General features: G+C 40.4%; 1 protein-coding gene across 1 annotated transcript in view; it reads left to right on the top strand.

Moving 5' to 3' along the window:
• The window catches only part of LOC124796263, a 374,071-nt gene that overhangs the window by 312,171 nt on the left and 37,277 nt on the right, over positions 1–24,623 (top strand). The window contains exon 8 of the mRNA XM_047260374.1: positions 1,389–1,476. Within this exon, the coding sequence (XP_047116330.1) occupies positions 1,389–1,476 (88 nt within the window). The remainder of the gene's footprint in view (positions 1–1,388; positions 1,477–24,623) is intronic.

Below are 24,623 nucleotides of genomic sequence, written 5' to 3'. Positions count from 1 at the left end.
ACAGCGAAAAACGTCTCATGTTCTTTATTTTCTCCCCTCTTCATTCCCCTTCAACTCTTCTGCTGGGAGAAGGAGCCACTGACTCTGAAACTTGCATAAGTGAAACCTTTTGTGTGTGTGTGTGTGTGTGTGTGTGTGTGTGTGTGTGTGTGTGTGTTCTCCTGCTGCCGCTTGGTGAGTAGAATTTTTTATTCATCTAATCACATTTAATTGCCTCATATGTAGTTTGTTACTTATAAATTAATTATCTGTCATCATAACTTCCAGTTGCTCTTATGCACAGCAGATCCTGTATCGTGGAGAGAGTACACGTCCAATTATAGATTCGTGTTCATACTGTTATCCACTTAGCAACTCTGATATGTTCTAGGAGTGATGAAGCAAATCTGTAGTTGTAAGATACTGACTCAAGTTATTTACAGAAATATTGGGGAGATTGGTAGAAGGAGACTTCAGGGAAGATCAGTTTGGGTTCTGAACAAGTTGTGAAACTCGTGGTGTACATGATGACCTATCTTAGAAGATAGGCTGAAGAAAATGTTCATATCATTTGTAAATTTATAAAAAAAAGTTTGACAGTGGTGATGAAAATACACAATGAGATTCAGATGGTAGCAGGAATAAAATACAGTGAGCAAAAGGTTATTTGCAACTCGTACAGAAACCAGACTACAGTTAAAGAGTCAAAGCATATGAAATGGGAGTAGTACTTGACAAGGGAGTGGGAGATTGCCAGAAACTATTCCCCATGCTGTACAGTTTGTAACTGAGCAAGTTGTGAAGGAAACAAAGGAGAACTTTGGAAGTTAAAGGGGAGGAAATAAAATCTTTTGGGGTAACCAAAGTCCAGTCTTCATCTATATCCACCTATTTATTTAATTTTATCTATAGTTTAGGCGTTAACACTCAAGTATTATTGCACCTTCTCGCACAAGGGTCCATTCATCTCAGCAGTCAACTCTTAAAACTCCTTCAACAAAATAGCGTGGATACACATTTTTCCATTGATATGTTCCAGATGATAGCTGCTAAAACCTCAGTCAGACACTCAGTGCAGGGTGTCAAATCCAGGTTTTGGTAGCTGTGGTCTAGAGTATACCAGTGGAAATTTATATAATGATTCCAAAATTAGTACATTATAACATTTCAGTTTTGTAACATACTTTAATTAGCCTTTTCTAGTCTCTTGTAGTTTCATCTAAAGAATTTCGCAGCTCCAGATAAGTTCATGAAAGCATGTTTTAGAGAGGAAATAAGTCATTGGACCAATTTTAATGTTATCATTTTTGTTCTAATGTTGGAAAGTAGTTCATAGAAACACACAAAGGTAATGTTGTTTGATTGTTAATTTATTTCTTCCTGGCATTAATCCTGAAAATAATTTTCAGATAATTCTGAAGAACACATGTTGGATGCAATCCTGAAAGCAAAATTTATAAACAAACACCATAGAGAATTGTGCGCTCCTCTTTTAGGGTAAGTATAATCACAATATTTTAAATTATTTTGTATGTACATATGATAGGAGAAGTCAGTTATAGTTGAATAGAAGAAAAATTGTAAGTTTTGTTCTCAACATAATCTGTCTTTAGCCCCATCCACTCTGTGTAATTTTTCTCTTAAGTTATCAGTATCTTTCAGAAATAAAAATTTCTCAGGCATTCTTCATTCACTGTGTATTTCTTGTTAGTAAGCTATTTCTTGTTCAGAGAAAGTAGATGCAAAGCGCAATATTTTGAGAATAAGGTGCCATATTTACCAGAGTATTAAGATGACCTTGATTATAAGACGATTCTCTTTTGTCCAAGAGAATTCTGGAGAACAATTTCTTTAATCAAAATTACAAACTGTTTTATTGACATAAATTACCTGCTTAAAAAATTAACATTATACCTATTCTACATTTATACCGTTTATTGATTGTCTGCATTTTGATTATATAATTAAAAATAAAATAAACAAAAACAAATGGTTTATATTAATTTACAAACCATTTTCTTTTCTTCATTTTTCACTTACTAACATGATCATCCGTAGTTTCACTATTTTTAATCATCATGATCCTCATGGTGCAGCTGTGAAATTTATATCTTCATTGTCACACATATTTCTTTTGAATATGTTGTGATTTCCGAGGTTGTAGTTACTGTGGGACCTGAAAAAACAGCTGTTTTTTTTTTTTCATGCCCCTCACTGCAAAATGGGGAGGGGGGGGGGGGGCTGTCAGCGGTGCAATTCTCCGCTCTTGAGCCAAGCAAATTAAAAAATTTATGATGAAAAATACAAAGAAAATGTTAGACTGTTTTCTGTTTTAAATTAAAAATAAAAGATGGACAGTTGAAAACAACAGAAATATTTATGCATTTTAAAACACTTTGGAGGGAGGTGAAAACCTTCGGATAAAAACACTGAAGCTCTACAGTTTCAGGGTAAATTCTGAAGGACCTGCATAAGGGTGAGAGGTATTGCTGGAGACGAAAGTATATCCCATAGGATTGAGGGATGTGGGTAGGAAAGTAGGGGTCCGTTAGAAACAAAAACTGTGAAGATGAGAGGGAGGAGCTGAGGTGGATAGGGGAAAATACAGTTGGCAGGAAAGACAGAGGTTGATGAGTAGTGTGTTATGTGGGTAGGGCAGTGGTTGCAAGAGGAAAGAGATGGGAATGGATGGAGAAATAAAGGAGAGAGAGGAACCCTGTTGTGGAGTGGGAGGGATAACTATCAGGGGAGATCTCGTTGTCTGGGAAAGGGAGTTGGTTGAAGTTGCATTGGAATAGGATATGGAGTGTGTGTACCTACAGAGGCGGAGGGAAGTGTTTGTGACGGCCACGCAGCATAAAAGGGTTGACGATCAAAGGGGAGACAATGGGGTTACTGGAAACTAGTTTGCGGAGGGTATATGAGATGTGAAGGTGTCCAATGTGGGTTAGGAGGGATGGGTATTTGTTGAGATAGTACGTAACTCATGTCGGGGAATGTAAATGGCTGCAGAAAGTGAGATGGAGTGTGTGGTGTTCAAGAATTTGGAGGGATTTGTAGAACTTTGGTGGGGTACAGATCAACACAACATTTGCATAAAAAAGGATGGGCCGAATCAGTGCTTTTTTAGGTGTGGAGAACAGTGGAGGGGTGTAATCCCAGCATATTAATAGTTTTAGTCTAGGTAGGATGGTTAGTAGGTGAGGATTTCATATTAGTTGCCAGTCAAGTGTCAGTCAAAGATATTTTAGTGTGTTAGTTCTGGGTAGGATGGTTGTAAATGGTAAGGTAGAAGAAGTGGAGACGGAAAGTGTTGGCCTTGATACATGGTCATAGGCTTTTTATAGGTCAATGTAGACAAAAATAGTGGATTTATGAGAGTTGAGTTGGTGAGATAGCTAATGGGTGAAGTGCAGGAGCTGGTCATCAGAGGATAAATTGGGACAGAAGCCACACTAGTTAACTGGAAGAAAGTGGTACTGGTTCAGTTGTTGATGGAGATGCTGGGAGAGGATGGGTTTGAAGTCCTTGCAAAATACTGAGGTGAGGCAGATGGGTCAGTAGGAGAAGATATCAGCAGGAAGTTTTTGGGGTTTTGTGGAAAAGTAGGATTTTAGGTGTTTTGCATTTTGAGGATAATAACCTGTGGAGAGGATAGTGGTGTAAAGGGTTGCAAGAGTAATGAGAAAGGAGAGGGGCATTCTTTGAGGTGTCGATAAATAATGCAGTCATGATGGGGGGAAATGTTACATTTTTTTGTGGAGTGCTTGTTTTATGTAGCTTGCTGTAATTGGTATACTTAATTCTGTGTTTGGTATTTGTCCAATTACTGGAAGCTAGGAGCCAGGGGTGGGACAGTGGTATTGGTAACTTCATGGACAGTAGGGAAAAGAGAGTACTCAAAATGTGGCTTATCAGGGATGGAGATGATGTCAGACAGATAGAATGCAAAGTGGTTAGCTTTCCTTGGGTTGTCAAGTAAGGTTCAAATGGCTCTGAGCACTATGGGACTTAACATCTATGGTCATCAGTCCCCTAGAACTTAGAACTACTTAAACCTAACTAACCTAAGGACATCACACAAAACCCAGTCATCACGAGGCAGAGAAAATCCCTGACCCCGCCGGGAATCGAACCCGGGAACCCGGGCGTGGGAAGCGAGAACGCTACCGCACGACCACGAGCTGCGGACTGTCAAGTAAGGGATGGTTATCGTGGAGAAGTGGGTAGTAAGGTATGGTGTCAGTGGAATGTTTTCTAATATCTGGAACAGTTAATGGGGAGTGTAGTGTTGAGTTTGGAGTATATCTGGCACCAGTCCCAGCGCTTTTTTGCATTTAATAAATTCCTGATATGTCTCTGTATTTGCCCGTGGCATGTGAATGTATCTCGGTGACAACACTTCAAGAGGGAGCGCGGTACATAATATGGGATTCTCGGAGGAGTAATAGGCCTTTTGGGGGTAGGGAAGGTCAGGTAGGATATGGTCTTGGTAGGAATGTGGGTGGATATAGTGTCTGACAAGGTGGGAAAACAGCTGTTTTTATCTGAATACGTTTTGGATTTTTTTTCTATACTGACGTGAAAATGTTACAGTGTGTCTATCTTCTAAACATATAATTAGCGGACACACTCCCTTTTACTCCCGGCATACTTCACGGTGAGTGTCGACAACATTGCAGCACAAGACACACATTAACAACAGCTCTCGTCCCACCATATAATGATGTCTATTGGTACTATTTCCATAACAGGCAGCTGTAATTTATTCTCATGACAACAACTACAGTCAGTTTAATATGATTTTTAGTTTGTTAAGATATTTCATTCTCTATGAATTTTCCATCTTGTTTCATCTGAATGACAGCTGATTTAAAGCAGGCAACATTTTTGCCCAGTATTCAAATACACAAATAGCAACTAAATTGCAATCCACTTAGTAAACCATTACAATGTGTCATAATCAAATAAAATATTAATCTGAATTCAAAATAAGTAACGTTTTTGAAGGACAACATTCCACTTCTTAATTTTACCGTTACTTTAAAAAAGCAGCGTAATGTTTGTATGCAGCATCCATACAGGTATGGGAACTTTCATTGCAAACGTGTTCAAATACAACAAGAGTTTGTAAAGTAATAGAATTTGGTACTGTTTTCACCCGTGTTTCACAAAATTGTCACATTTTAAGCAGAGAAATAGATTGTTGTAGTGGCCAGTTCATAGTTTCTCACGTACTCCTTGCACCAGTGCTGCAAGAGTCAAATGTAATGTGATTGTTCGAGCAATATCGATATAGTATTGTCTGCTTCAGCATATTGGAAAATATTGAGCCGGTTCAAAGATTAGTATCATTTGACCAGCTTTACCATTCTGAATTCATCAAAACAGATCTGCACATGACCTCAATAGCCAAAACTTCATCTGTAAATTTAAGACAACCCTCTACATTATTAAACAACGTAAAAATTTTCACTTCAGTGGAAATACACTGCTGGCCACCGTAAATGCAACACCCTGAAGGAAGCATCCGAATCAAGTGAAATTTACACCATGGGTTTGCAACGATGAGAGATGCAACTGATTAGAATTTCAGCGCAGACGCACATCACGCGCGCCTGTGGCGCCACCTCATAGCACCATTTAAGGCTTGGCGATTTCGACGAGTGTACGTTCGGCACGTGTGTTTACCTTGTGGTTGTTTCACAAGACGATCAGTTATGCCTCGTAGACAACAGCGAACATCTTTTAATCAAGTATCCGAGTTCGACAGAGGAAGGATAGTGGCTTACCGAGATTGTGGATTATCATACAGAGAAGTCGCTAGTCGTGTTGGACGAAACCAAACAACTGTAATGCGGATATGTGACCGTTGGATGCAGGAGGGTACGACGGACCGACGTGTGGTCGATCGCATTCATCTCAGTGCACCACTGCACATGCTGATAGGCAAATTGTGCGCATGTCAGTGACGGATCGCTCGGTGACATCCCAAACCATAGCACAGCACATTGCGTCTGTAACGCATCATCCAGTGTCTGCGCGTACCATTCGACACCGTTTACAGCAGTGTGGTCTGTCCACAAGACGTCCATTGCTTCGTCTACCATTGACGCAGAACCACAGACGTCTCCGTCGCCAATGGTGTGATGACAGACGGATGTGGACGGCAGAATGGAATGACGTTGTCTTTACTGACGAGGCACGCTTCTGTCTGCAGCACCACGATGGTCGGATTCGAGTGTGGAGACACCGTGGAGAGAGGATGCTGGACAGCTGCATTATGCACCGCCACACTGGTCTTGCACCGGGTATTATGGTATGGGGCGGTATTGGATATTACTCTCGCACGCCTCTAGTACGCATTGCCGGTACTTTAAATAGCCGGTGCTACATATCCGAGGTGCTGGAGCCAGTTGTCCTTCCTTTCTTTCAGGGCTCAGCCACAGCCATATTTCAACAGGATAATGCGCAACCACACGTGGCACGCATTGTCCAAAGGTTCTTCGTCAATAACCATATTGAATTGCTTCCCTGGCCGGCTCGCTCTCCGGATCTTCCGCCGATAGAAAACATGTGGTCCATGGTTGCTCAACGAGTGACCCAGATTACATCCCCAGCTGCCACACCAGATGATCTTTGGCAACGTGTGGAAACTGCTTGGGCTGCTGTACCCCAGGAACACCTCCAACGTCTCTTTGACTCAATGCCGAGGCGTGTGGCAGCGGTGATCTCCAACAATGGCGGCTACTCTGGCTACTGATTCTGGCAGGAACCACATGTCACAGACGTCTGTAAACGTAATCATTTGATACTTGGTCAACATGTTATCTACAAAATAAATCTTGTTGTGCTACGTCTTGTCTTTCTTGGTGTTGCATTTACGGTGGCCAGCAGTGTAGTTTTAATTTGCTAATATAAGACAACCCTGCATTTTGGAAATGGTGAACTGGGAAAAAACCTCGTCTTATACTCAAGTAAATATGGTAATATTTTGTATTCAGATATTGACAGTGTGGCAACAGTAGTGGTAGATTGTGAGCAGGTATCCTGTTTCATGTAAAATAACTATTTTAGTTAGATAAATAGGTTTGTTTAACATCAGTTATTTGTAAAAATTATGTAAATTAAAGTGCGTAATAGAGATTTATTAATCTTTTAAGTATAATATCATGCTATAGTGGTGTGCATGGAAAAAAAACAGGTTTTGTCCTCACTATTAACTGGCAACACTGGGACAAGTGCCACATTAGGCCACTGTTTCTGCTCCTGGCTCACCCTAGAAAAGTTGTGTGTTTGGGCAACCTATTACTGTCACTTTTTAAAGTAATACTTCATGTATGTGCATTATACCACCCATGATAAACACGAGGGTGGCTAAATATCTTACTCATACTGAAACTAACATGAAAATAAATGTTAAATGTTCTGCACTGGCCCCCGACACTCACGCTACAGATAGATGTAGCTGAATGGCATTATTGAATGGAGCATAATGTGATATGCTGCCTTTGTTGCTCTGCATTGCTCCAATTCTTGCCTTCTCATGTGCACATCACTAGAACACCAGGAAATTGTTAGCACTGTTTTTCCAGCAGTTGATGCTTTTCACCTTCATTGGCTCCTTTTTGCTATGGGATAAGTACTACTTAGTGTCCTTTCTGTTTTGGAAACAATATTTTTGCATGTAATTGGCTATAGCATAATGCCTCAAAAAATATTCAGGTTTCTCTTGTTCTTCTCCACATAATAAATGACAGAAACTTTTGTCAGTATTGCGCAGTGGCAGCACTTACATTTCAAACTGGTATGCAGCTGCCACACTTCCTCATCTATGTGATTATAATAATAAGAATAATAATAATAATTATTATTATTATTATTATTATTATTATTATTATTATTATTATTATTTAATTCCTGTTCATCTTCAAAATTGTTTTCAAATGTTCTGTCTTGTTTATTGTGGTTAGCATGCAAGGGCCATATTGACATAAATCTCACATATTTGCTAAATGTTCTATATCTTGTGCCATCCTTAGTTCACAGGATGACTTGCATGTATGAAGGTATTAGTTGCCAAGTCCTGTTCTACATCTGTATGCACACTCTGAAAGCTACCACATGGTGCTTGACAGAGGGTACCTTATACCACTGCTAATCATTCCTTCCCTGTTGTACTTAAAAATGAAGTTAGGGTAAAAGGACTGTTACCTGCTTCTAAATGAGCCCGGATTTATCTTGTCTTTGTGGTCTTCGCGCAGGTTGTATGTGTGTGGCCATAGCATCATTCTACAGTCTGTCGCAAGTGCCATTTCTGTAAACTTTCTCAATAGTGTTTTATGAAAAGAAAGTCTTCTTCCCTTCTGGGATTCCCATTTCAATTTGTGGAGCATTACCATAATACTAATAATACCATAATAAATAATAATAAAGTATGCAGTATTGTGCATTGTTAGCTCAAAACAGGCAGAAGACATGCTTTGTTGCTGCTGCAAATTTTACCGATTTTCATCGAGATAAAACTTACGCTGCAGTGTCCTCTTTTGGCACACCAGTGTAGAAGTGCATAGAATCAGCCAAGAGAAAAATTTGTGCAATATGCACGTTTATTTATATATAAAAGGCATCTTCCGAATTTTCTCTTGTTTGAGATCACTTGTACGAGATCGTGTGTCGATTTAAGGGTCTATGTTCACATATTTTACTGTTTGACTCGCTTCTTCTGTGTAATCTTTCATCGATTGTATCAATATCCATTTGTATTGTGAAATTTCAATCATTCGTGAGTGCCATGATAAACTAGTATTGGTATTGTCAGTTGTAGGCTTAAACTAAATTGTGCTCTTGTAAAATTTTTAAGGACAGTAGGCCTATCCTCATTCAAAACAATCATACTCTTTAATTTCATTGCGCAGTTACCGGAAATAGGTTAGCTTCAGAATTTTCCGACACTTACAAGTCAATACTTCGTAAGTTACTGCTATGAGTGTTCTGGATACATAATTCACTTTGTAGCAAATCAGTGTTTATGGTTCACAGTTCAGGAAAAGTATTCATCACCCCTCAATTTCATTGTACATCAACTCAAATAAATGTGCGTTTTTGAGAATGTTCGAAAGCTACCATTGTCCTCTGTATTATCTACCAGCAGTTGGTAACAAATTGGTGTTTGTGATGTAGTTGTTGTAGCAGATTTTTGAACTAACATATTGTGTTGCATCAAGTTTTCCCTTAAAGAGGAGTAGCTCTATATATTATCTGCATTTATCATAAATTGACTTGGTTTTCGAGTTTGCTAACAACTTTAATTAACATCAAAACATTTTAGGAAACTAGTAATTTTTATGATAGGTTTTTGTGTTGCCTTAATAGAAATCTCATTTTGTGTACCTATTTCGATTCTTATAAGGAATTAGCTACTTTTTAGCTTTACGGATTAAACGATAATCAGCAGGTTTGATTTAAAGTCCTTTGTTCACTGCCTTGTAGTACATTGCACTAGACAAAATGCAGCCCCAACGTGAACGCTGTTCTCAAAGACAGGATGAGTTGGTTGATGTTCGTAAGCAGCTGGAAATCGCCCTGACTACTGTCTAAAAATCGACAGCTGCTGCGATTTGGTGTGTTGGAAGAGCTCTCGAGAGTCAGGTAGCTGTGATACCTGTACCAGAGGTGTTCAGGTACTATCATCTCCTGTGGATCCTGTCTCGTCTGCAGAAAGTACAGGACCTGTCATTACCTGTCCGCTTGACTGTGAGTAGTGGTAGATCTAGGTGTCCTACACGGGATTCACAGGGACCAGGGAGGACTCAGGGTGTCGTACCGATCCCCATAACCAACAAGTTCATTTTACTGAAACTGAATCTGACCTGGTGGGACTCACTTCACCTGTTGTGGGGAATCCTCTTTCCTGTGTCAGGAGGGGGCAAACACAAAAGGGTATGGATCTCTTAATCATCCACAGTTCAAACATACTGCAAATGGTGTTACCCTTAGGGAAATGGTAGCAATGGAGAGGAAAGGAGGCCAGGTGCACTCAATGTGTATGCCTGGAGGCCTCATTCAGCACATTGAAGAGGCTATTTCAGCAGCCATTGAGGGAACAGGGTGCAACCAACTGCAGATTGTGGCCCACATTGTAACAAATGATGCCTGTCCTGTGGGCTCCGAAGTCAGTCTAGGGTCATTATGGTGACAGGCAGAGAAGGTTGAGAAGACCGATCTTGGAGTTTCAACAAAGCTCACAATTTGCAGAATTGTCCTCAGAACTGATTGTGGCCCTTTTGTTCCGAGTGTACTGGAAGGACTGAACCAGAGACTTACAAAGTTGTGTGACAGTCTAGGCTGCTGCTTTCTGGATTTGCCCCAAAGGGTTGTGAGAACTGCAGAGCGCCCCAAATAGGTCAGGGGTGCACTACACATCAGAGGCTGCTACTCAGGTAGCTGACTCTGTGTGGGGTGCACATAAGTGTTTTTGATTAGCCGACTCTCCATCCAGTCCAGACAAGGAAAGCTGTAGGGAACCCAGAAATATCAGTGTAAGATCGAGAGAAATGCTTCCTACAGTGACAGTATTAAAATGTAAACTGCCGAAGCATTCGCAACAAATGCCAGAGATTGAAGCACTCATGAAAATCAGTGAAGCTCACATAATACTAGGTACAGAAAGCTGGTTGAAACATGGAATTGATGGCAGTGAGGTTTTTGGGAAATGGAGGTGGTGTATTTGTTGCAGTAGACAAAAAACTTAAATCCACCAAAATAGAAATTGAAGCTGCATGTGTGATTGTTTGCGCAAGACCCAGTACCTGTGGGCATAATAAAATAATTGGATCCTTCTGTCACACATCAGATTCTTCTCCTGATGTAACCAAAAACTTTAGAGAAAACCTCAGTTCCTTTGTGCATAAGTTCCCCAAACCTACTGTGATGATTGATGGAGACTTTAATCATCCAACAATTAGTCCAGAAAATTAGTTTTGTTGGCAGTGGATGTGATAAAACATGTTCTGAAACTTTACTAAATGCCTTCTCTGAAAACTACATAGAACAAGTAGTTAGGAACCTTACTTGTGGTAGAAATATTTTGGATCTGATGGCAGCAAATAGACCTGACCTCTTTGAGGATGTCCACATCAAAACTGGTATCGGTGACAATGATGTGGTTGTGGCAGCAGTGATTACCAAAGTACAAAGGATAACTGAAACAAGAAGAAAGATATATGTTAAGTAAACTAGATAAAAAATCAGTAATGCCATATCTCAGTGAGGAACTTCAAACTTTCAGCACAGGTCAGAAGGATGTAGAGAAACTCTGGCTCAAGTTTAAAAGAAAGTGACCATGCACTGGGTAGATATGTACCCAGTAGAACATTTCATAATGGGATGGAACCTCCATGATATAAAGTCACTGTAAAGAAACTTCTAAGAAAAAATGGAGGTTACTGCATAATAGATGTAAAACAAAGCATAGATGTGTAGATAGAGAGATGCTGAGTGAAACGTGTCGGGCTGTCAAGAGAGCAATGTGTAATTCTTTCAGTGACTACCGTAGCAGAATAATGGCAAACGACATTTCACAGAATCCGAAGAAAGTCTGGTTGTATGTAAAGGCTGTTAGTGGCACCAAAGTTAGTGTCCAGTCCCTAATGGATGAGACAGTAATTGGAATTGAGGGTAGCAAAGCAAAAGCTGAAATGCTTAACTCCGTTTTCAAATGTTCCTTTACGAAGGAAACCCAAGGAGAATTGCTCCTATTCAATTCTCATGCCACTGAAAAGGTGAATGAAATAAATATTAGTTTCATTGGTGTTGAGAAGCAGCTGAAATTGTTAAAATTGAACAAAGCTCCTGGCCCCGACAGAATCCCTGTCGAATTCTATACTGAATTTGCAGCAGAGTTAGCCCCCCTCTTCTCACTATAATCTATCGCAGATCCCTCAAACAAAAAGCCATGTCTAGTTCTTGGGCAAAGGCACAGGTCATACCATCAACAAGCAGGTAGCAGAAGTTATCCACAAAACTGCCATCAAGTATCCTTGAAATCGATTTGTTGTACAATCTTTGAACATATTCTGAGCTCAAACATAATAAGCTACCTTGATCAGAAAGACCTCCTCTATGCCAAGCAATATAGGTTTCGAAAACATCGATCTTGTGAAACCCAACTTGTACTTTCCTCACATGACATACTGAAAGCTTTGGATCAAGGCTGTCAGATAGATGCAGTATTTCTTGATTTCTGAAAAGCATTTAACTCTGAATTGCATGTACACTTTTTGTCAAAAGTACTATCTTGTAGAGTATAAAGTGAAATTTGTGGTTGGGTTGAGAACTTTTTGGTAGGGAGGACACAGCATGTTGCCTTGGATGTAGAGTCATTGTCAGATGTAGAAATAACTTCGGTTGTGCCCCAGGGAAGTGTGTTTGGTACCCTTGCTGCTCATGTTGTATATTAAAGATCTTGCTGGCAATATTGATAGAGAAATCATGCTTTTTGCGGGTGATGCAGTTATCTATGCTGAAGTAATACTTCAGAGAAGCTGCTTAAGTATTCAGTCAGATCTTGACAAAATTTCATCATTGGTGCAGAGATTGGCAATTTGCTCTGAATGCTCAGAAATGTAAAATTTTACACTTCACAAAACAAAACAAAACGTAGTATCTTACAAGTATAATATCGGTGAGTCACTGTTGGAATTGGACATCTCATACAAATATGTGGGTGTAGCACTCGTAGGGATATGGAATGATCACATACGTTCAGTCATGGGTAAAGTAGGTGATGGACTTTGGTTATTTGTAGAATACTGTGGAAGTGCAGTCAGTGTTCAAAAGAGATTGCTTACAAATCACTCATGCGACCCATCCTGGACTATTGCTCAAGTTTGTGGTACCCATGCCAGATAGGACTAACAGGGGATATTGTACATATACAGAGGAGGACTGTACAAATGATAGATCACAGGTTTGTTTAATCCATGGGAGACTGTCACAGAGATACTGAACAAACTGAAATCGCAGACTGTTAAAGACAGAAGACAGACGTAAACTATCTCAAAAAATTCTGTTAACAAAGTTTCAAGAACTGGCTGTAAATAATTACTCTAGGGATACGATGCAACCCCCTATGTGTTGCTCACTTGGTGATTGTAAGGATAAGATTAGAATAATTACTACACACACACACACGTACACACACACACACACACACACACACACACACACACACACACACACGTCCGCACGTGCATTCAAACAGTCATTCTACCCACACTCTATACGTGAATGAAACAGGAAGAAATCCTAATAACTGGTACAATGGTACATACCTTCTGGTATGCTCCCCATGGTGGTGTGCAGAGGGTCAATCCATATGGAGTGGTCCAGTGATGGTTGCTTGACCATTTTTAAATATTTTAATTTTTTTATTGGTGATTGCCCTATGTTTGAGAAGTTCAAAACAGTTTTTTTAAAAATAATGTATCTTGCACCTTTACTGGATGGTGGCCATTTTCATTTGTAGGCATGCGGCGATTTTTCAGTTTGAATATCTCTGCACTGGGTTAAGTTACAACATTGCAATTTAAATGATTGTTTTTAGAAAAGTGTCCTCTACAACATTGTCTATTACACAAAATACCCTAAATTCAAAAATAACCAGTCAAAATGACCTCCAAAGTTTGGTATCCAAATTTTCAAAAATCCAATTTTTAGGCCCAAAAATAACAAACAAGGAGTGATTTGTTGTTGTTGTGTGGTCTTCAGTCCTGAGACTGGTTTGATGCAGCTCTCCATGCTACTCTATCCTGTGCAAGCTTCTTTATCTCCCAGTACCTACTGCAGCCTACATCCTTCTGAACCTGCTTAGTGTATTCATCTCTTGGTCTCCCTCTACGATTTTTACCCTCCATGCTGCCCTCCAATACTAAATGGGTGATCCCTTGATTCAGAAGAGAGAGAGAGAAGTAAGAGAAAATTATTATGTAGTTACAAAGCACTAACAGCCATGCTCAAATTCTGAAGTATTGCTAATAATGAGATGCACTTTTAATAATATGCCCTAATATTCATGTACATGTATATTCTGCAAACCACTGTGAAGTGCGTGGCAGAAAGTATGTCCCTTTGTGCAAATTATTAGGGTTTCTTACCATTATATTTACATATGGAGTGTGGAAAGAATAATTGCTTAAATGCCTCTGTGTGTGCTGTAATTGATCTTGTCCTCACGATGTGTATGTGAGCGATACATTGGTGGCTGTATATATTCCTAGAGTCATCAGTTAAAGCCAGTTCTTAAAATTTTGAAATAGGTTTTCTTGGGGTAGTTTGCTTTTATCTTGGAGTGTCCGCCAGTTCCGTTTCTTCAGCATCTGTGTGACATCACCACATGGCTTAAACAAACCTATGACCATTCATGCTACACTTCTCTGTATGGATCCCCCACACTTGAGCAACAGTTTTGAATGGATCACACAAGTGATTTGTAAGCAATCTCCTTTGTAGACTGATGGAATGTCTCCAATATCTACCAATTAACTGAAGTGTGCCATCTGCTTTTACCCATGATTGAGTGTATGTGATCATTCCATTTCATATTTCTTCAACATGTTACACCCATGTATTTGTATGAAGTGTGCAATTCCAACTGTGCCTCAATGTTATAGTCTCAGAATACTACCATATTTACCCAATTATAAGATGAGGTTTTTCCCAAAATTCATCATTCCAAACATAATGGTGTCATCTTATATTTGTGGACTGAATTACTACTGCTGAGGTCAATGGGTTTACATTGTTTAATAGATTAATATAGGGATTGTCCTACACTTATAGGTGAAACTTTGGCCTTTGAGGTTTTTACAAATTTATTTTGAAGATTTCTGAAGGATAGGGCTGAGCAAACAATGCTGTCCTGTTAAAAGACTAAAGATTTCCTTATACGCCAAAGTGCTCGATGCATTATCAACCTTGCACAATCAATCATGTGACATCGTGACATTTGTCTCGCAGTGCTAGAACAAGGGATACGCGAGAAGCTATGAGCTAACCACTGCAACAATCTAATGCTCTGCTTAAAAAATTGACAATTTTGTGAGACACAGGAGGAAACAGCATTGAATTCTATCGTCATACAAACTTTTGTTGTATTTCACCAGGTTTGCAAATAAGTTCTCATACCTGCTTGCATACTGTATAGGCCCTACATACATTTATGTGGCTTTTTAAATAAAGGTAACGTTCAACTTCTTTCAAAAACCATTACTTCATTCTGAACTCAACTCGGTATTCTGTTTGGTTGTGAGAAACTGTAATAATTTATTAAGCAGATTGCAAAAGAGAAATTTGGTGGCTGTTCATGTTACTGACTTTTAATCAGTTTTAGAACAAGATAGTGACAGTAAAATGAAACAAGAAGGAAAGTCAGTCCAGAATTAAATGTCTAACAAATGAAATAAATCATGTTAAACTGACAGCAATTGTTACCGCTAGAATAATTTCAAGTGAAAAGACCCATTGTGAAGGCAGCACTAACAGGCATTACTGTATAGTGGGATGAGCGAAAGTTTGAGAACTGGACTGAATCGTGATTGCGATCTTTTATTTATGAATTAGTTGCTGTTGTTGCATACGACCCACACTGTAGAAGACATTGCCATCTATGTTTCATTATTGCTCAAGCAAAGCACTACGGAAGGGCTGGAGGGGGAACTATGATGAGTTAGGTGAGGGGAGGGAAGAGGTGAGCATACTGCAAACTTCGTGGTGTTGCAAACCAAAAGAATCTATACTGCATACTTTCAAACAATGGAAAATCCAGGATGGAATGTAACAATACGAGTGAAGGAAAGTTGCTACTCACCATATAGCATAGATGCTGAGCCACGATAGGCACAATAAAAAGATTGTGTGAATCTTTTTATTGTGCCTATCGCGGCTCAGCATCTTCGCTATATGGTGAGTAGCAACTTTCCTTCTCTTGTATCGTATACTGCATACTTTGGCTTTTTTTGGGCATCTATCATGTGTAAACTGCAGTTTGTCAGAATCCATTTGTACTCAGAATGAAATTGACTTTAAAACTGGACAACTACCCAATAATAGCATGCATTTCTGTGGGAAATGCTAAAAATCTAGACGGGGTGAGTGGCGTATTTCATGCAGCAATGTTGTCGACACTCACTATTCTATTGGGTGTTAGTCAGCTGCTGCAGAATAGACAGTGGAGATAAAAATCAGTGTTAACAATTCCTTTTTGTTGATTTTATTTCTCTGTGTATTATCAAAATGTAGACAATGAATAAATGACATAAGCTTGGAATAGGTGTAATATAACTTGTTAGGCGGGTACCATATGTGAATGAAAGTTTTTAATTTCGGTTGGACAGAATAAGTTAAAAAAAAAAAAAAAAAATCTTCCTCATGGAGCCTCTTAAAAAAAGAGGGTATCATCTTACACTCGGGTAAGTACAAATCAAACAATGCAAAATCAAGGGTGGAATGTAACAATATTGAAAAGGAAAGTTGTTATTCACGATATACCAGAGATGCTGAGTTGCAGATAGACACAACAAAAAGACTGTCACAAGTAAAGCTTTTGGCCAGTAGGGCCTTTGTCAAAAATACCCCCCCCCCCCCCCCCCACACACACACACACACACACACACACACACACACACACACACACACACACACACCTACAGTCTCAGGCAACTGAAACTTTACTGCAAGCAGCAGCACCAGTGCATGATGGGAGTGGTAACTGGGTGGGGTTAAGGAGTAGTCTGGGGCAGGGTGGAGGAGGGATAGAGGGGTAGGGGTGGCAGACAGTGAAGTGCTGCAGGTAAGACAGAGGGCAGGGAAGAGATGGGTAGGGGGTCGGTGTGTAGTGGAAAAGGGGAGAAGTAAAGAGACTGAGTACAATGGTGGAATGAGGGCTGTATAGTGCTGAACAGGGAAGGGGGCTGGATGGGTGAGGCCAGTGACTAACGAAGGTTGAGGCTAGGAGGGTTATGGGAATGTAGGATGTATTGCAGGGAAAGTTCCACCTCCGCAATTCAGAAATGCTAGTGTTGATGGGAAGGATCCTTATGGCACAGTCTGTGAAGCAGTCATGGAAATATAGGATGTCATGTTTAGCAGCATGCTCAGCAACAGGGTGGTCTGCTTGTTTCTTGGCCACTGTTTGTCGGTGACCATTCATGCAGACAGACAGCTTGTTGGTTGCCATACCCACATAGAATGCAGCACGGTGGTTGCAACTTAGCTTGTAGATCACGATTTGTTTCACAGGCAGCCCTGTGTTTGATGGGATAAGTGATGTTTGTGACCAGACTGGAATAGGTGGTGATGGGAGGATGTATGGGACAGGTCTTGCATCTAGGTGTATTACAGGGGTGTGGGCCATGAGGTAAGGGGGTGGGAGCAGGTGTTGTGTAGGGATGGACGAGCATATTGTGTAGGTTCAGTCAAAGGCGAAATACCACTGTTGGAGGATGAGCAGGATAGTGGGAAGGACATTCCTCATTTCAGGGCACAACAAGAGGTAGTCAAAACACTGACGAAAAATGTAATTCAGTTGCTCCAGTCCTGAGTGGTATGTGTTACAAGGGGAATGCTCCTCTGTGGCCGGATGGTGAGACTTCGGGAGGTGGTGGAAGTCTGGAAAGATAAGGAAGAGGTGATTTGTTATTGTACAAGGTTGAGAAGATATTACGGTCTGTGATGGCTTCAGTGAGACACACTGTATATTTCAAGACGGACGGCTTGTCACTGCAGATGCAACGATTATGGGTGGCTAGGCTATATAGAAGGGACTTCTTGGTATGGAACGGGTGGCACCTGTTAGCGTAGAGGTACTGCTGGTGGTTAGTAGGTTAGATATGAATGGAGATACTGATGTAACCAACTTTGAGGTGGAGGTCAACATCTGGAAGGTGGCTTGTTGGGTTGAGTAGGACCAGTTGAAGCAAAGGGGAGAAAAGTTCTTGAGGGTCTGGAGGAACGTAAAAAGGGTATCCTCACCCTGCATCCAGATCACAAAGATATCATCAATGAATATGAACTAGGTGATGGGCTTAGGATTCATCTAGGGGGCATAGGATGGTGCCATGTGGGTGCCCATAGCCGTACTCCAGATTTGTTTATAGGTAAGTTCATTCAAAGTAGAAGTAACTGCGGGTGAGAATATAGTTGGTCATGGCAACTAGGAATGAGGTTGTTGGTTTGGCATCTGTCGGGCATTGGGAAAGATATTGTTCAATAGCGGTAAGGTCATGGGCATTAGGGATGTTAGTGTAAAGGGAGGTGGCATCAGTAGTGATGAGCAGGGCACCGCATGGTAAAGGAGAGTTGGAGGATGTGATTGGTATCTTTTATGTAAAAGGGGAGGTTCTGAGTAATAAGTTGAAGGTGTCAGTCTACAAGACCAGAGAGTTTCTCAGTAGAGGTACAGTAATTGGCCACAACAGGGTGTCCTGGATGGTTGGGTTTATGAAGTTTAGCAAACCTGTAGAAGGTAGGAGTGGTGCGGGTGAGCAGAGAGATTGACTTCGGGGTGAGGTTCTGGGATGGGCCTAAGGATTTGAGGAGTGACTGGAGATTCTGCGAGATTTCTGTAATAGGGTCACTGTGACATGGTTCTTAGGTGGAAGTATCTGACAGCTGACGGAGTCCTTCTGCCAGGTAATCCTTGCGGTTCAAAACAACAGTGGTGGAAATTTGTCTGCAGGTAGGATTACAAGGTTTGGATCAGCTTTTAGATGCTGGACTACAGTTCTTTCTGCAGACATAAGATTGGTTTACATATTGATGGATTTGGGGTATGATGGTGAGGCATGGTTCGAGGTTAACGAATGCAGGAAAGTTATCAGGGGCTGATTTGGGGACAGTGGGGGTGGATCACCGTTGCATGGAGGAATGAACTGAGTGATGCTGGGTTCAACATTGGTCTTTGGTTGAGTTTGATTGGTAGTGAAAATGTGTTTATAATGTAGGAACTGGGAGAAGGAGAGACGGTCTTTAACAGGTCCTGCATGGTTGAATTTGGAAGTGGGGCAAAAGACTGGTTGGTAAGGCTTGTGGAGGAAAGGTTCATAATTGTGATACAGGTCTGTTTAGGTTCTGGATTCTATGTGGTGGTGGGAGTTGTTTTGGAGGGTGGAGTAAGTGTAGTAAATCTGCGAGACAGGGTTTGTCAGCTATCAGGGACCTGGGGGAGGTTTGGAGGTTGTTATAGAGGTGGTGGATAGTGGTACTCCAAGGTGGGAGTAGAAAGTGACCAGGGTGGAGAGCTTTTTGAGGTGGCGTTGTGCATGTTGCTCCTCTTTCTGGAAAGCAAGTGTTTCAATGTGTATTACGGGTTCCAGGAATTTGGGATTGCATAGCAGGAGAATTTTGTGGATGGAGAGAAGGTACTGCGAGGAGGTTTGGCGTGGCTGATATGGTTTTGCAGGACTGTTGGTGAGGGCCAAGGATTGGTGGAATCTGAAAAAATGGAGGTCATTGTGAAAGGAGGAGTGGCAGACGGAGATGGATAATTTGATGGTAAGGCCATTTGGGGGGATTCCATGAGCCAAGCAACAATGCAGGAACAGTATGTGGGACTGGGTCCTGGCTAGGGATAAGGAAACTTTTCCATATTGACACAGATGGGAGGAGCAAGGATCCAGGGTGGTGGGAAAAATGTGAAAAATTACATAAATAACATAGAATTATGTCAGAAAAATTTCGGAAAATACACCCAAATATGTGCAAAAAATCACGAGAAAGATGAAACGGATACAAAAGGGGGAAACAAGATGAAATCTGAGGGAGTCAACAACAGCGAAAGGCGAAAACACAGTAAAATTGGCGAGAAGTCACAATAAGGACAAAGTCTGCACACACACACACACACACACACACACACACACACACACACACACACACACACAGTGGCCCATTGATAGTGACCAGGCCAAATATCTCATGAAATAAGCGTCAAACGAAAAAACTACAAAGAACGAAACTCGTGTAGCGTGAAGGGGGAAACCAGATGGCCTGCTAGACGGCACTGTCATAGGTCAAACGGATATCAACTGCATTTTTTAAAATAGGAACCTCCATTTTTTATTAGGGTGAAGTGGGGTGGTAAGTGTAACCATGGGGTTAGTTTAACCACGGCTTATGGTGCCTTAAAGAAGCTGTATTTTTACCTCTGACCTATCACACATATTAATTTACTCCTTTCTTTGTTATATTTCACCATAAGTTGTCAAATCTGACATAAATTGGTAATTAATTTTTGGACTTGAATTGACGTCTACATTTTCACTCTGCGAATGAGTGACATGCTCGGAATTTGGTGGTCTGTCATTTTTGCAGTTTTGAAGATAACTGCACAATTTTTTGGTTACAAACTAACTTTTGCATAATAATTTCAAATATTAGATTCATTTTACTCTACTGATAAAGCTCTTGATGTGCCAGGCATGGTAACACTTACCCCAACTTTTTCCCATGTGGGGCAAGTGTAACCGACAGGCTGGGGCAAGTGTAACCAGGGGGGGTTACACTTGCCCCAAACTAACTTACCGGAACAGATTTTTTATTTAAGCCGTAACCTTGTTTTTGCTATCACACTAGATCAACTGAACTGGCCTTCCTGTACATATGGATACCAGAATACTTGATGTGCTGGATTTGTAGGCCTACTGAGTTTGTGTGAGATATATTTTATTTTTTATTTAAGTCTACTATATTTTTAAACCACGTTTCCTTTTATAAAACATGACACTGTCCGACAGTGTAGTCCCACTGGTAAAACAAAGAAGAAAAGGATTGCACCAGGAGCTGAAGTTGTCACTTTTCAAGATGCCATCTATAAAGAAAAAGATTTTAAAGGAACCAAGAATAATAAGGAGAAAGCAAAACGAAAAAGCATTATCGACATAAAAAAGAGCTTGGTAATGAAAAGTAAACCGTCCAAGCAAAGTGCTGTTACTTTATTCGAAATGGCATCTCGGAATGTTGTGGAAAAAAATCCCTGATTGCTCATGTGGGAATCAAGAAAAAAAAGACTGGAAGTTGAATCAACAAGTGAAGAAAGTGAAACTGAAGGAGGCCTATCTTTAATATAAGTAGTGTTGAAGAAAATGAGACAATATCAGGAAAGAAATGATAAACTGTGAAGAAGAAGAGGCAAACTTTTTTGAAGCCAAAGATAAAATTACAGTTGGAAACTACGTTCTGGTAGCTTTTGCAACAAAATGTAAGAAAGTTCATTTTATTGGCCAAGTTACAAAAATTAGTGATTTAGGAGATCCAGAAGTGATTTTCCTCAGATGCAAAAATAAGACAAAGCATGGCACCACATTCTACTGGCCAGATAGAAGAGATGAGACGGAAGTTCCATCCTCTGATGTCATTTCAGTGCTGCCTGAGCCTACTTTGAGTCGCAGGGTAGACCTGACATTTGGTGTTACATTTGATTCATACAACATTCAGTGACTAAATAATAGTTAGGGCCTAAGTGTGAATATAATAAGTTGAATTAGGGCAGTTTAGCGTTAAACACAAATTGCCAACGACTTTAGTTCAATTACCATGAAAAGTAATAGAAAGTGAACTTATAAAGTGAATTTTTCTTTTTTCTTGATACTAGGTATTTTATTATTTTTGTTAAATTGCCTGCTAAAGAAAAAATATTACTTTTGTAGAATTTAAACTAATCAATTACTGGCCTAAAACAAAAATAAATCATCTATGAAGCGTTCTGTTTCAGTGTTTTATGGTTTAGGCTAACACTTATTTTTTAGTTTAGCTAACATTTTCTGTGCATTTCATGATATACAAAGAGGCGTGTGCAGAAAAGTTCATATCTTGAGTAAAATTTAAGATATTTTAATAATTTAAAAATCCTCAAATTCAGTAAAAATTGGGTAATCAGGTCACTTACCCCAAGTCTCTTTTACAATGCTCTGTATGGGTACAACAATGCGAGGTTACACTTGCCCCGAACCATGGGGCAAGTGTAACCTCGCAACACAAAATTTTGAAAACAATTAATTGACCATATAATTTCTTTTTTCAAAATCAAAATGTAGATTGTTTAAAAGTCAATAAGTCAAACTTTAAACATGAGAAATTTCAAAATCATATCTTCAATAACAAGTTGGCAATTTGGTGTCAAAGTTGAACTATGCCAAAACATGGTTACACTTACCCCACTTCACCCTACATATTCGTATAGTACATAAATAAATATGTTTTAGTTGAACCACTTTTTTTGCTTTGTGATAGGTGGCGCTGTAATAGTCACAAACGTATAAGTACGTGGTATCACAGCAGTCTGCCAGTGCGGACGGTATTTGCTTCATGATACGTTACCCGTGTTAAAATGGACCATTTACCAATGCGGAAAAGGTCGATATCGTGTTGATGTATGGCTGTTCTGATCAAAATGCCCAACGGGCATGTGCTATTTATGGTGCACGGTATCCTGGACAACATCATCCAAGTGTCTGAACCATTTGCCGGATAGTTACGTTATTTAAGAAAACAGGAAGTGTTCAGCCACATGTGAAACGTCAACCACGACCTGCAACAAATGATGATGCCCAAGTAGGTGTTTTAGCTGCTGTCGCGGCTAATCCGCACATCAGTAGCAGACAAATTGCATGACAATCAGGAATCTCAAAAATGTCTGTGTTGAGAATGCTACATCAACATCGATTGCAACCGTACCCTATTTCTATGCACCAGGAATTGCATGGCGATGACTTTGAACTTCGTGTACAGTTCTGCCACTGGGCACAGGAGAAATTACTGGACGATGACAGATTTTTTGCGCACGTTCTATTTAGCGATGAAGCGTCATTCACCAACAGCGGTAATGTATACCAGCATAATATGCACTATTGGGCAAAGGAAAATCCACGATGGCTGCGACAAGTGGAACATCAGCGACCCTGGTGGGTTAATGTATGGTGCGGCATTATGGGAGGAAGGATAATTGGCCCCCATTGTATCGATGGCAATCTAAATGGTGCAGTGTATGCCAATTTCCTACATAATGTTCTACCGGTGTTAATACAAAATGTTTCACTGCATGACCGAATGGTGATTTACTTCCAACATGATGGATGTCCGGCACATAGCTCGCGTGTGGTTGAAGTGGTATTGAATAGCATATTTCATGACAGGTGGATTGGTCGTCGAAGCACCATACCATGGCCTGCACATTCACCGGATCTGATGTCCCCGGATTTCTTTCTGTGGGGAAAGTTGAAGGATATTTGCTATTGTGATCCACGGACAATGCCTGACAAAATGCTTCAGCGCATTGTCAATGCATGTGCGAACATTGAGGTTGACAGACATTACTTTGAGCATTTATTACATTAATGTGGTATTTACAGCTAATCACGCTGTAACAGCATACGTTCTCAGAACTGATAAGTTCACAAAGGTACATGTATCACATTGGAACAACCGAAATAAAATGTTCAAATGTACCTACGTTCTGTATTTTAATTTAAAAAACCTACCTTTTCCCAACTGTTCATCTAAAATTGAGCTATATGTGTGCGACTATTACAGCACCATCTATCACAAAGCGAAAAAAGTGGTCCAACTAAAATATTCATATTTCTTTACACACTACATGAATATGTAATAAAAATGGGGATTCCTATTTTAAAAAAACACAGTTGATATCCGTTTGACCTATGGCAGTGCCATCTAGCGGGCCAACCATAGCACCGTCTGATTTCCCCCTTCAAGCTAGACAAGTTTCGTTCTTTGTATTTTTTTTTCGTTTGACGCTTATTTCGTGAGATATTTGGCCCGGTCAAGATCAATGTACCACCTGAATTAGCGGGAGTAATGTGGGACATAAGTGGCTGCACCATCAATCAACGTGGTCTTGTAGCCTTCCGTTGTGCATGGCTGAGAGATTGACAATGTGGTGTGTAGTGCGGTTTGTAAGGCAACAAGAGAAAGCTAGGAAAGAAAAGAAACAAGGACAGACATTGAGTATAATGATGCATTATAAAATAGCAACAAAGGAAAACTGCACAGGGTTAGGATCAAAGAAAAGCGATCATGTAAAAACCAAACAAGGGAAAGTCCGGTTTGGGGTGTAACAGTATTATGAAAAGGAAAGTTGCCGCTCACCATATAGCGGAGTTGCTGTGTCACAGATAGGCACATCGAAAAGACTGTCACATATAAAGCTTTTGGCTACTAAGGCCTTTGTCAAAAATACACACACACACACACACACACAAACAAACACACACACACACACACACACACTTGGAGTCTCAGGCAACTGAAACACTGTGAGCAGTAGCACCACTGCATGATGGGAGGGGTGACTGATTGGGGGTAAGGAGGAGGGTGGTGTAAGGAGGGGGGTGGTGGTGTAGTGGTAGTGGTAGTAGGATAGCGGTGACAGAGGCACAGTGGAGAGGTGGGAAGGGGGGTAGGCTGTAGTGGAAAAGGAGAGTGATTGCGATGGTGGAATGAGAGTTGCATAGTGCTGGAATGGGAACAGGGGAGGGACTGGATTGGTGAGGACAGTAACTAATGAAGGTTGAGGTGAGGAGGGCTACAGGAACATAGGATGTATTGTAGAGAAAGTTCCCACCTGCGCA

The sequence above is a fragment of the Schistocerca piceifrons genome, chromosome 4, assembly GCF_021461385.2.
Source record: "Schistocerca piceifrons isolate TAMUIC-IGC-003096 chromosome 4, iqSchPice1.1, whole genome shotgun sequence".
Taxonomy (NCBI): domain Eukaryota; kingdom Metazoa; phylum Arthropoda; class Insecta; order Orthoptera; family Acrididae; genus Schistocerca; species Schistocerca piceifrons.
The sequence above is the reverse complement of the archived record's forward strand: the minus strand, read 5'-3'. Positions and strand labels throughout refer to the sequence as shown.